Here is a 13,777-nt window from a genome sequence, read left to right as displayed (position 1 = left end):
CCCCTGTCCTGTCCCTGTTACCTCTGTCCTGCCCCTGTCACCCCTGTCCTGTCCCTGTCATCTCTGTGCCAGCCCTGTCTCCCCTCTTTCGTAGCTCTCCTGTCCCTGTCACCCCTGTCTTGTCCCTGTCACCTCTGTCCTGACCCTGTCATCTCTTTGCTGGCCCTGACTCCCGTCTCTTCTGTCCCTGTCACCCATTGTCCTGTCACCTCTGTGATTGCCCTGTCTCCCCTCTCTCCTGTTCCTGTCACCTCTATCCTGGCCCCATCATCCTCTCTCCTGACCATTCTGTTCTGTCCGCTCTGTCCTTGTCCTGAAACCTACAGTATGTCCTGGTTCTGTCCCTGCCACCCATGTACAGTCACTGCCACCCCTATCCTGTCCCTGTCACCTTTGTCCTATCCCTGACACCCTTCCTCCTGTCTCCTCTGTTCCATCCTCCTGTACCCTGTCTTTGTTTGTCCTGGCCACACTGTACTGTCTCTGTTATCTCAGTACTTGCCCTATCACACCTGTCCTGGCACTGTTCCTCCCGGTCTTGTCACCTTTGCCCTAACCCCAAATTATGTATAATTTTTCCTTTTTTTTTCAAGGGGCAGGGGCACCAAACTCTAATTTGCCTCCAGGGGATGAGGATGAACTTACGCCACTGGTAACAGATGCCTGGTTGGTTTGATATAAACATACCCTTAAGGGCACTGGTTGATTTTTCTGAACGATATGAACAACATTGTGTGGATGCTTCAACGATGAACGATGCACGTCCCCGCGCTCGTTTATCGTTGGTCTCCGACGTTTGAACATGCAGGTCAATATGTATGACCTGCATGATCGGGAACGCGGCTGGGTGACGTGGGGTGTGAAAAAAACTCACTGCCTTCGTCACCCACACCTACGGGGGGTTGCCCGTCTGCTGTATTGGCTGTCGGACACCTCGGCTGCAGGTCGCCAAGTGTGTAGGGCCCTTTAGATAAAGGGAAAATGTATACATCATATTGGAAGAGGCAATAGAGTTTAGAGGAGATGATAAAAATATCTGTTACGAGGGAACTCACCTAATTACAAAATCACGAAGGAGAGAGAACTCACAGTGTGCCGAATTTTCAACTGAAATATATAAAAAAAAATAGTGTCACTAATATTTAAAATGGTAGTTATAAAAATCATTATTACACTTCAGCACAAAAAATATATATGGTAAGGTAAAACACTAATTAATTTTGTATATATTTATTAAATTATAAAATTAACTTTTCAAAACAATGTATTCAATTAATTTTATAGTTCTATTACTTTGTTCTTTTTTATTATATTGGTTAAAGTGGTTTATTTATTTGCAGGTTTAACGTTGATTACATTTACAATAACAATATGTACATCAGCCATAACATTTAAACCACCTGAGAAATATTGTGTAGGTCTCCCTCGTCTTATCAAAAGTCAGCCCTGACCCATCAAGTCATGGACTCCATAAAACCTCTGAAGGTGTGAGGTGTAATCTGGTACCGAGATGTTAGCAGCAGATCCTTTAAGTCCAAAGCATCACACTGACTCCACTAGCTAGCCTTCTTCTCTTAGTGCATGCTGGTGCTATTTCTTCCACAGTTAAACAAAGAACACACAACCAGCCACCCACATGATGTAAAAGAAAACATGATTCATCAGGCCAATCCACTTTCTATCATCACTCCATAGTACATTTCTGACACTCACGTGCCCATTGTAGCCATTTTGAGCAGTGGATAGGGATCAGTATGGGCACTGTGACCGGACTGCAGCTACACAGCCTAATATACAGCAAACTGCAATACACTGTGTTCTGATACATTTCTATCATAGCCAGCAATAACTTTTCATCAATCTGCTACAATTAGGGATGCAGTCAATTTACCTACAATCAAAATCCCGACAGTCAAAATACCGACAACCATTGATCAATGGTCAAAATACAGACAAGGTCAAAATACTGACATGATTTTTTGATTGAAACAGACTTGTTCATACTTTACCATCCCAGTGGACGTGGAGGGGCAACATAATAGTGTGCCAAGCATAGCAAGGCACCGTGCCCAAAGCATGGCGAGCACAGCAAGCCATGCGAGGGGAGGTGGTACACTTATACGGAGCCCATGTCAACCTATGTCGACATACATCTCTGCTTTGCTCGCATACCACAATCAGGCTTCTACCTGCTTGCTTGCACCTCATGTCATCTGTCTGTTGCCCCTCCCCACTAGATTGTTAGCTCTTCAGAGCAGGGCCCTCTTTCCTCTTGTCTAAGCCCTCTTCTTGACACATTTCACTCAGCGACCATCTTTACCTGCTTTTTCTCCTGCTGGTAAAGGCTCATCTCTATCTATGGCCGCCAGCCCCAAGTAGTACAATGATTACTCCTTCGCTACTTACATCTAAGCTGTATTATGTTTTGAGAATTGTGTTGCTCTTTGTTACCTGCACTCCATTTTTGTTATTTATTTACTGTTATGCTAAGTTTTGTCTTCCTGTACTGTCCTTTGTACGGCGCTGCGAAACACTTGTGGCGCCCTATAAATAAAATGTAATAATAATAATAATAATAATACACATCTTATTTTTTTTAAAGTGTTTCGACTTTTTGACCTGTCAACATTTTAAATGTCTGTATTTTGACCGTTTCAACATTTTAAATGTCTTTTCACAATGTCTGTATTTTGACCTTGTAGGTATTTTGACCATCGGGATTTTGATTGTAGGTAAATCATACTGATCCCCTACAATTGTTATTCTTTGGGATCCTACCTGTGTGACTACCCTTCGCTCCCCATGAGCATCAATGAGCCTTGAGTGCCAATGGCCCTGTCACCAGTTCCCCAGTTGTCCTCCTACTAACCACTACATACAAGGACCACCCCACAAGACCTGCTGTTTCAGATTCTCTGACCCAGTCATCTTAGCCATCACAATTTGGCCCTTGTCAGAGATGCTCAGATACATACAATTGCCCATCTTCTTTATTCCAACACATGCAGCTGGATGTAACGCAGTCAGAGATCGCCAGAGGTGCAGGATGTCGGCTGATCTTGGATGTTTTTTTAAAGGGGCAATTACTTACAAGGCATGGTTTTGCCTTATAGGTGATTGCCCCTTTAAAAAAAAGTCTGAGATTGGCTGGCATCCCCCACCTCTGGCGATCTGGGACTGCATTACATCCTGCCCATCAACTTCAAGAACTGACTGCCTAATATATCCTACAACTTGATGGGTGCTCTTGTACCAAGAAAACACTGGGCAACAATTGTGTTCGTATTTTCTATTGCATTATGTTTTTCAACTGTTTCGATTTATTTTTTCAACGGTGATTTCAAATCTGAAATTAGTTTTCCTGTGCATGCTATATTTATCACGCAGATTTGCAACTTCTGATTTTTGCCAAAAAGCCACCTTGTGATTTGAATTCACTTAGTTCCTCTCATTAAATGCTACAAAATTCGAATCATATAAAGTATGTGTTTAACCACTTGCCTGGCATCAGAAGCGACAACACCAGGCTGGGCTTTCCCTGACATGGTCGCATCTGATGCGACCAGTCAGAAACGCTCACTAGGCAGCTGCTGAAAGTTAATCTTCCAGTAGTCACCTATAACAGAGGGACTTCCAGGTCCCTCTGCACTCTGGCCCAGCACCGCGTGTGTCCCGATCACTGCTGGCAACAGTGTTCGGGCATGTTTGTAGCACCCCCCACAGCCATCTCTGCGGTGCAGCTCAATCGTAGCCGCGGCTCTCCCTCACTTCAAAGAGAAGCTGCGGCCCCACCCCTGTGTGTCCTAATCACTGTGTTCAGCAGTGATCGGGAAGCCCACAGTGCCTTCCCCATATCCACCCGGTGGCTGTGGTTTGTGTTTAGCTGTGTCCTGAGCACTGTGGTCAGCAGTGATCAGGCAGCCCGCAGCACATCCCCAGGCTCTTGCACCCAGCTCCGGTGGCTCAGCGTGTCCTCCACCCGCTGGCTTCAGCCTCCTGTTAGTGGCAGTGTACTGTAGGAAAGGGGAGGAGGGGAGGGTGTCTATGTCTCTGCAATACCTCCCATTTACCTCTTTACACCTCACCTGCCGGTGATAACAGAAAAGCAAGAATACACGGAAAAAAAAAGAATACATCTATATATATATATATATATATATATATAATGCAGAAGTGGTTCCCTGGAGTGGGACTGGTGCGCCCCTTACCAATGTCAAAGAAACCAGGTGGACTTAGTGAAAACTCAATTCTTTAGTGCACCATAATGTAAATAAGGGCATAGTTGCAAACTACTACTGCTACTTTTTACTACTAAGGGGTGGGGGGTACTAATATCAGGAGACCATGCAGAGGTCTATTGACAATGGAGGGTGGGTATTTATGTTATAATGGGGCCATCATGGCCATCCATGCTGCGGTTTGAAAATTCCATCACCTCCATATACTTCAGGGATGTTCTTTTGCTGAGTATTTTCATATACATATTTTAAGCGCCTGTTATTCTGGGTCTCACAAATGTGTTTCTAATAATATTATACCTATTATAGTAATAGGTGTTTAAACACACTAAATGATCACTACTTACTTCAACTAATCGAAGAACCAACTAGGTACAATGCAATCTTAGACCTGGTATTAACAAACAATGGGGATTTGATATCAAATATTATAGTAGGGGAGCCCATGGGAAACAGCAAAAACAATATGGTCACATTCAATATCAGTCTTCACAAGCAACCCTATATAGGCTCAACTAAGACTCTAAACTTTAGCAAAGCCAACTTTGACACGATGAGGGAAGCTTTAAGATACATTGGGTCTAATTCAGACCTGATCGCAGCAGCAAATTTGTTAGCTAATGTGTAAAACCATGTGCACCTCAGGGGGGGCAGATATAACATGTGCAGAGAGAGTTATATTTGGGTGCAGTGCATTCAAACTGAAATCTAAATTACAGTGTAAAAATAAAGCAGACAGTATTTACCCTGCACAGAAACAATATAGCCCACCCAAATCTAACTCTCTCTGCAAATGTTATATCTGCCCCACCTGCACTGCACATAGGGGGTAATTCAGAGTTGATCGCAGCAGCAAATTTGTTAGCAGTTGGGCACTGCTGGGGGGGGGGGGGGGGGGGGGGAGAGATAGAACATGTGCAGAGAAAGTTAGGTTTGGGTGGGGTGTGTTCAAACTGATACCTAATTTGCAGTGTAAAAATAAAGCAGCCAGTATTTACCCTGCACAGAAACAAAATAACCCACCCGAATCTAACTACCTCTGCAAATGTTATATCTGCCCCACCTGCATTGCACATGGTTTTGCCCTACTGCTAACAAATTTGCTGCTGCGATCAACTCTGAATTACCCCCATGGTTTTGCCATTAGCTGCTACGTTCAGGTCTGAATTAGGCCCATTGACTGGGAGATTTTGTTTCAAGGCAAGAATACTACAGAGAAATAGGATGTATTAAAAACATTGCTCACTAGCTATACTCATAAGTTCATTCCCATGGGCAGCAAATGAAGGAGTAATAATTCCAAACCAATGTGGTTTAACAAAAATATTAAGGAACTAATGGCTAAAAAGAGGCGAGCATTCAGAAAGTATAAATCGGACGGGAAGGCGGAGTCATTCCAGTACAATAAGGATTGTAATAAAATATGCAAAAAAGAAATCAGAGTGTCTAAAATAGAAATGGAAAAGTTAATAGCAAGGGAAAGTAAATCACACCAAAAAGTTTTTTAAATACATTAACAGCAAAAGACTAAAGAAAGAAAGTATAGGCCCTCTAAAAGGCAATCTGGGCATCCTAGTCAAAGACGACAATGAAATAGTGGAAAAATTAAACAAGGTTTTCTCATCTGTATTTACAAGAGAATGCCAGATGGCGGGATTGACGCATATCCTCAGCAATGATAATGTCCCACTCACTTCCATCAGGCATGGTCCCCAAAGACTGGCGTTAGCGGAAGTAGTGCCGATATTTAAAAAGGGAAGTAAATCTGAACCAGGTAATTATAGACCATTAAGTCTTACATTTATAGTGGGGAAAGTACTGGGAGGTATTTTAAGGAGTTTCTTGAAACCAACTTTTATTAATAGGAACCAACATGGATTTGTGAAGGATAGATCATGTCAAACTAACTTAATAGGCTTTTATGAAACAGTTAGTGCGAACCTAGATCAGGGTAAAGAGGTGGATGTAATCTTTTTAGACTTTGCTAAAGCTTTGAATACAGTACCTCACATGAGACTTATCTACAAATTAAGAGTACTTGGGTTAGGGAGCACAATATGCACTTGGGTTAGTAATTGGTTGGATAAAAGGGAGCAGTGAGTGGTGGAAAATGGATCTTTTTTTAAATGGACTGAAGTACTAAGTGGTGTGCCAAAAGGGTCTGTACTTGGACCACTATTGTTCAACATTTTCATAAATGATCTAGAAGTAGGCTTAGAGAGCACAGTGTCAATTTTTGCAGAGAATACCAAACTGTAAGGTTAGAAATTCGGATGGGGATGCTGAGTCTCTTCAGAACGACTTATTCAAACTGAAAACATGGGCAGCAAAATGGAGAATGAGGTTCAATATAGACAAATGTAAGGTAATGCACTTTGGTAGCAAGAACAATAATACTTCCTACATACTAAATGGGGAAAAACTAGGGGATTCTGTACTGGAAAAAAGATTTAGGTGTTCACATAGATAACAAAAATAGCAGTAGTACCCAAAGTAGGAATGCAGCAAAAAAGGCAAACAAAGTTGAAGTATGTAGTTAGTGCAATCTCATAGCCTTTGTGGTTCCAGTGGTTTCTGACACTGGGTCAGTCAGTTTGTTGATAGCCTGTGTATGGCAACTGTACGTGAGGCTGCTGTCGAAAGCACACTTTAAAGGAGGGGTGTAAGTAGTGTAAAGTAGCGACAGTCAGGGCCGGACTGGCCATCTGGCACTTCTGGTACAGGCCAGAAGGGACGATGGGCAGGTAGGCTGGTCTGGTCCTACAGAGAGTAGGGAAGGCCGCGCACAGCGCAGCCTCCGGCTCTGGTTAAACTCCCCCCACCCCACCCCACCCCAAGACAAGTATGTGTGAGATTACTAATTTAAAGGTATTCCTCTTCTTTTCATCTGATCCACAGTGGAACATATCATAAACAGTTTCTTTTTTTCCCCTGAGGTCTGGATATTTTTGTAGGCTCATATGTAGTCTACTGATATACAAAGAGTAATTCAGAGTTGATCGCAGCAGCAAATTTGTTAGCAGTTGGGCAAAACCATGTGCACTGTAGGTGTGGCAGATATAACATTTGCAGAGAGTTAGATTCGGGTGGGTTATTTTGTTACTGTGCGGGGTAAATACTGCCTGCTTTATTTTTACACTGCAAATAAGATTTCAGTTTGAACACACCCCACCCAAATCTAACTCTCTCTGCACATGTTATATCTGCCCCCCCTGCAGTGCACATGGTTTTGCCCAACTGCTAACAAATTTGCTGCTGCGATCAACACTGAATTACCCCCACAGTATATAGATTTCACTGATCATTCATACTGTGTCAGCAATATTCTTGTATGAGTATAAAATGGTTTTCTACATAGGTAAATAAAAGTTACTTTTTTGTATAACTGAATGAGGTAAAGTTCTGATTTTTATATTCTGTTTACCCAGCACACTATTTTGTGTAGATTTTGTAGTGTCTTTGGATAGAGTAGCAGACATTGAACCCTATTCAGGTTGGATCGTAACTTGCAATCCAACCACAAAAAATATCGGGGCTGAATGCATGCCCCTGTCATTGCAGCACCAGTATAGGTGCCGCTTCCCCATTCATTTTCAATGGGCTTTCACAGCCCATTGCTGCGCCCCGCCCCCTGCCCGCCCCCCGCTGCCCGGACCTTTAGTGTTAGCAGCGGGAGGCACCTCTCCCGCTGCCTCCCACCCTCACAAGCAGCCACGGGGGGGGGGGGGGGGGGGGGAATTATTAAAATAATGAAAAAAGATATTTACAACAGACTGTGTTATAAATATCTTCTTTTTATTATTTTAATCATTATGACAGGGGAGGCACTGCCTCCCCTGACTGCACGTCCCTGGTGCAGGGCCCATTCTGCACATGCTCCCACATTTAATGCGGGTGCCCCGCAGTAAATGCCTCTGTTTGTCAATCAGGCAGAGGGGTACGCAGGGCAGGAGGTGGGCAGCAACGCTCCGTTTCCTAGGTGGAGATGGAGCGTTGCGGGGGTGGCATCAGGGAAATGGGGGCGTGGTGGCACGAATGTGGGGTGTGGCGTGGACGTGATCGGGAAGCTGTGTAACGTCACACGTGGCTGTTCCGATCACAAAGATGGCAGCGGCCCTCCTGCCGTATCAGCCAGGCTGCGTTGGCAGGAGGCTTCCTTACATTCTGTAAACATGCAGAAATTGCGCTGCGTCCCCAATTACAGAGTGGTCTCGCGGGGAGGGGGGGGGGGGGGGAGGCAGCGGTTAGCATGCTGGGTGGCCTTGCCCAGCGATGGGCGAAACGCAGAATGTGCAATCCTTACAGTATAAGGTCCATAATAAAAAAAGAGAATTTAATATTTGTGCATCTGGTTTCGAGTTGGTTTTGTAATAATATTTGTAAAGAATACTGTACTGTAAAATACACAGGCCCGGTGACAGGGGGGGTCAAAGGGGACAGCTATACCGGGCCCCATGGTTCAGAGGGGCCCCGAGGCAGAGGAGGACAAAACACGGGTGCTGGAGTGCCTGTAAATACTCTAGATTCATTGGCCGCTCCGCCCGCCCACCAATTAGGAAAGAAAAAAACAACAGTGCACACCATCGATACCCCCCCCTTCCTCCCTGTGCCCAGGAAGATCACCTCCCGCCGGGTGCATCTTCACAGCAGCAGCGTCACCCACAGCCCCACCGCAGTCCCCTGGCTGAGAAGCAGAGCGTCCTGAGCCCAGGAAGATCACCTCCCGTTGGGGACACCTTCACTGCAGCGGCGCCACCCGCAGCCCCACCGCTGTCCCCTGGCTGTGGTGAGTTCCTCCTGGGTCCTGGCACCCCCACTGTTTGTATGTGTGTGTGTGTGTGTATATATATATATATATATATATATATATATATGTGTGTGTGTGTGTCTGTGTATGCATATACTGTGTGTATATATATATATATATATATATATGTGTGTGTGTGTGTTGAGAGGAATTGGGGGGGGGGGGGCAAAGAAATACATGTACCGGGCCCCCAAATTTCTGTTGCCGGCCCTGAAATTACAATGTACATTTTCTTCTTAATGTGGAGTACTTTTTACAGACAAAGGGCCTTATTCAGCATCAGTTGCAGTTTTGCTAAATTAGATCACATCACTGTCCCCGCAAAACAAGGGTAGCGCCTGCCTGTGCAGCCAAAAATGGCCCGGTTCTGCCACCACTGCTGTCATGTCCCCACAATGACGGGTCGCTGCTCCCGACCACCTCGCGATCGCCTCTGCCTGTCAATCAGGCAGAGGCATTCGCATTACTGAGATCTCCCTGTCTGCACACGTTCAGTGCAGGTCCTGCGAACTGGGCCATTATTCGGGAGTATGCAATCGCATCTCTAATGCGATCCATTCTAAATAAGGCCCCAAAGGCTGCAAAAAATGTCATACTTTGAATTTAACTGCCATTGCAAATAAACGCACCAGACCAATGTGCAGTGTGCACAATTAGGAACTAAGGAATGGATTTTGTGGAATCTTCATATTACTTAGAGATGGTTGAGTTATAGACAGAAATGATAAAACTGAACCTAAATTATTGACAGTAACGTATAACTGATTACTTTATGGAGGGACAATGGTAGATGATTGATGTTGCTCCCTTTTTGCTTCAATGTTTGGATTTATAACAGACAATTCATGTTTTATTTATTATTTGTACACTGACTACAGCTAAGTTGTCCACTACTGTAAAGGGGGGTACTTATGGAGCGATCGCTGCTTAAAATCTAAGCAATCTGACTAGATTGCTTAGATTTTAAGCAGCGATCACTTTGTGTGTACCCCTCATAGCGATAGCGATGCGCGGCCCCGCGCATCGCTCAGAGCCGGATTAAGGGGGGGGTCACAGGGGGTGAGTACCCCAGGCCCTCCTCCCTAAAGGGGCCCCCCAGCTGCAGCTGCTTAGATCCATTTGCCCCTGCTGCCTGCACAGCGTGAACAGTCACGGCCACGCTGCACGAAGGGTTACACTGACAGCTAGCTACAGTAGTAGCAGCTGTCTGGACTGAGGGACCACGCCTCTTCTCAGCACTACGCAGCGACCTGGACAGGAGACTGAACAGACCTCTGCACTGATGAGGAGTGTGGTCAAGCAAGCAAGGTAGTAGAGAGGTGAACGACGCCCACCCCACACAGTAGTGAGTTCATTGTTGCAATCTGCAGCAGTGCAGAAAATAACCTCCCCCCCCACCCCCATTGGCAATAGAACCCACAGTGGACTTAAACCCTTACAATAGTAACCCCATACCCCCTTAGAAGCAATAAAAAAAGTTTCATAAACCACCCAATCCCCCCCAGTAAAAAAAACAACTTTTTTTGTGCACATACCCCACCCTGCAACCAATGTATTTTTTTTATTTATTATTACTTTAACTGTACATTATTCCTCCCCCACCCCCAATTGTTATTGACCCTCCATGGAAGTCACCCCCTCTCTACCCCCATAGGCATACGTGACCCTCCCACACATGCAGGGCCCCCCTATTTTAAGTTCCCCGGGCCTCCCAAAGGCTTAATCCGGCCCTGGCATCGCTATCGCTGGTGCTAGATTGGCCTGCATGCAGGCTAATCTAGCAGGTCACTCACTTCACCCGCTGGGTGAAATGAGCGCCCCCCCCCCCCGTCTCCCCCGCACGCTCAGCACACATCTCTCCCCACATCTGTCGGTGAGTACTGGCCTTTAGTGTGTTTGTCTGTCCTCATTTACTAGGGACTTCATACAAAGTAATATTGTAAAAGGTTTATTTATTGTATGTCTCTTACCTTCGACAATACCCCATGGAGTTTTACGTCCCAAAACTCTCTTTGCATTCACCTGATATTCTTTATCACTTCCCACCACAGCAAATGGCATACTTTCCTGCTAAATGACAAACAATAGAGATTAAACAATAACATTTTTGTTTGCAGACTACCTTTTCATTAGCAGAATATCTGGCACTTTCTATGTTCCAGTGGAAAATCTGATATGATCTCTGTTAACATTGCAGTACACATCCAGCAGATTAGGCTAGATGAGCTTTTACATGCACCATGGGGGTAATTCCAAGTTGATCGCAGCAGGATTTTTGATAGCAATTGGGCAAAACCATGTGCACTGCAGGGGAGGCAGATATAACATGTGCAGAAAGAGTTAGATTTGGGTGGGTTATTTTATTTCTGTGCAGGGTAAATACTGGGTGCTTTATTTTTACACTGCAATTTACATTTCAGTTTGAATACACCCCACCCAAATCAAACTCTCTCTGCATCTCTGCACATGTTACATCTGTCCCCCCTGCAGTGCACATGGTTTTGCCCAGTTGCTAACAAACTTGCTGCTGCTATCAACTCAGAATTAGGCCCCATATTTGCAACTGTTACTTGTGATGAATCCATTTTTATGCACAATATATTCCCCTTCCCATATACATGCAGGGATGCGGTCAAGATGCCGCCGGCTGGAATCCCGGCGGTCGAAATACCGACGCCGGAATCCCGACCGCCACAATCCCGACCGCCACAATCCCGACATATTCTCCCTCCGTGGGTGTCCACGACACCCACAGAGGGAGAATATAATAGTGTGCCGAGCGTGGCGAGGCACCGTGCCCGCAGCGTGGCGAGCGAAGCGAGTCCGCAAGGGGCTGCGTTCCGCTCGCCACCGGCATTTAGTACTGATCCCTACATGCACACACACACACACACACACACACACACACACACACACACACACACACACACACACACACACTTCAGTTTCTATGTACTGTATGCTAGTTATAGTTGGAAATCTATGGACTGATGCACAGCTTCATGTACATTACTGAATGTCCACATACTTAGCACTGTGCCTGCTCCGTTGCCAAGCATACACAACTTTGAGCATCTGTGGGCGATTTAGGGGGGTTATAAAGCAATACTGGCTGCTTTATTTTTACACTGCAATTTAGATTTGTTTGAACACACCCCACCCAAATCTAATGCTCTGTGCACGTTACATCTACATCAATTGCAGCGCACTATGGGGGTAATTCCAAGTTGATCGCAGCAGGATTTTTGATAGCAATTGGGCAAAACCATGTGCACTGCAGGGGGGGGGGCAGATATTACATGTGCAGAAAGAGTTAGATTTGGGTGGGTTATTTTGTTTCTGTGCAGGGTAAATACTGGCTGCTTTATTTTTACACTGCAATTTAGATTGCAGATTGAACACACCACACCCAAATCTAACTCTCTCTGCACATGTTACATCTGCCCCCCCTGCAGTGCACATGGTTTTGCCCAATTGCTAACAAAAATCCTGCTGCGATCAACTTGGAATTACCCCCTATGGGTTTGCCCATTAGTGTGCTTTTTTATTTGCTAACAAACCTGAATAAAGCCGTTAATACACATCTCGGCTGCAACTCCACCTAGGGCTTTAGTGTTGATACTGATTCACTAATAAGATAAGTGTGCCATGGCATGATGATGAAATTGCGGACTATTCAGAGGTTAGGGTACACAAAGATCCATTAGATTTCAGATGGATCCATTGCACTAGATGCAGCTGAATTGCATGCAACTATGGGGGGTAATTCAGATATGATCACTGCTGTGCGTTTTCGCACAGCAGGTGATCAAATCTAAACTGCGCATGCCTATGCTCCGCAATGCGCAGGTGCGTCGGACAGCTATAACGGACATCGCCAGTCATCGATGGGATGATGCAAAGGATCTATTTGCACGTGCGAACGCAATATATTTGACAGGAAGAGGCCGTTTGTGGGTGGCAACTGACCGTTTACCACCCACAAGACTGCACAAACTGATTATTAGCAGCTCTGCTAACACATAGGAACGCACACTTGCACAGCAAAAATACACTCCCCCTGTAGGCGGCGACTATCTGATCGCAGGACAGCAAAAAACGCAGCCCAGCGATCAGATCTGAATTAGGCCCTATGAATCAGACCTTGGGCTAAATGTAATAGCCTCAGAATCACCAGAGGTGCAGGACTTTCTTCTCACTTTTTTAGAGCAGCAATCATTTACAAGGCAAAACCAGGCTAGTAAATGGTTGCTGCTTTACAAAAATGGCCAGACTCACAGAAAGTCCAACACCTATGGCAACTCAGAGGCTATTAACCCCTTATGTTTTTATGTAGATCTAGTATGGATTTTCTTCCTATCAAATTAGTTTAAAAAAAAAAACAACAACCATGAAAAACAACACAATTTTATAATAGGCATTAACTGGAAAAATAAAATATACTCTCGACTCCTCACTTTCCTTCACTGGCCTGCTGCTGTCAAAGTGGTAGCCAGGAAAGTCTCCTTTCCTATTTTCAGAGCCGCACAGAATAGATACAGTATTCTATCTATCTATCTATCTATCTATCTATCTATCTATCTATCTATCTATCTATCTATCTATCTTTCTGTGTGTATATATATATATATATATATATATACATACATAAGGATCCCCTGCACTCTGTATAAAATAACGACATTCACTCTATAGTTTCAGATAGCAAAGTTTCAGCTCGTTTATTGAGCTT

General features: G+C 44.8%; 1 protein-coding gene across 7 annotated transcripts in view; it reads right to left on the bottom strand.

The window, feature by feature from the left end:
• The window catches only part of SEPTIN3 (septin 3), a 490,493-nt gene that overhangs the window by 36,127 nt on the left and 440,589 nt on the right, over nt 1–13,777 (bottom strand). For 4 of the 7 annotated variants that reach the window (XM_063940342.1, XM_063940340.1, XM_063940343.1 and 1 more), the window contains 2 exons: nt 11,016–11,115; nt 1,056–1,107 (listed from right to left, as the gene is read on the bottom strand). In XM_063940342.1, the coding sequence (XP_063796412.1) occupies nt 1,056–1,107; nt 11,016–11,115 (152 nt within the window). The remainder of the gene's footprint in view (nt 1–1,055; nt 1,108–11,015; nt 11,116–13,777) is intronic. The other 3 variants (XM_063940341.1, XM_063940344.1, XM_063940345.1) reach the window with 2 other exon arrangements.

The sequence above is a fragment of the Pseudophryne corroboree genome, chromosome 9, assembly GCF_028390025.1.
Source record: "Pseudophryne corroboree isolate aPseCor3 chromosome 9, aPseCor3.hap2, whole genome shotgun sequence".
NCBI classification, from domain to species: domain Eukaryota; kingdom Metazoa; phylum Chordata; class Amphibia; order Anura; family Myobatrachidae; genus Pseudophryne; species Pseudophryne corroboree.
This window is presented reverse-complemented; position numbering and strand designations above follow the sequence as displayed.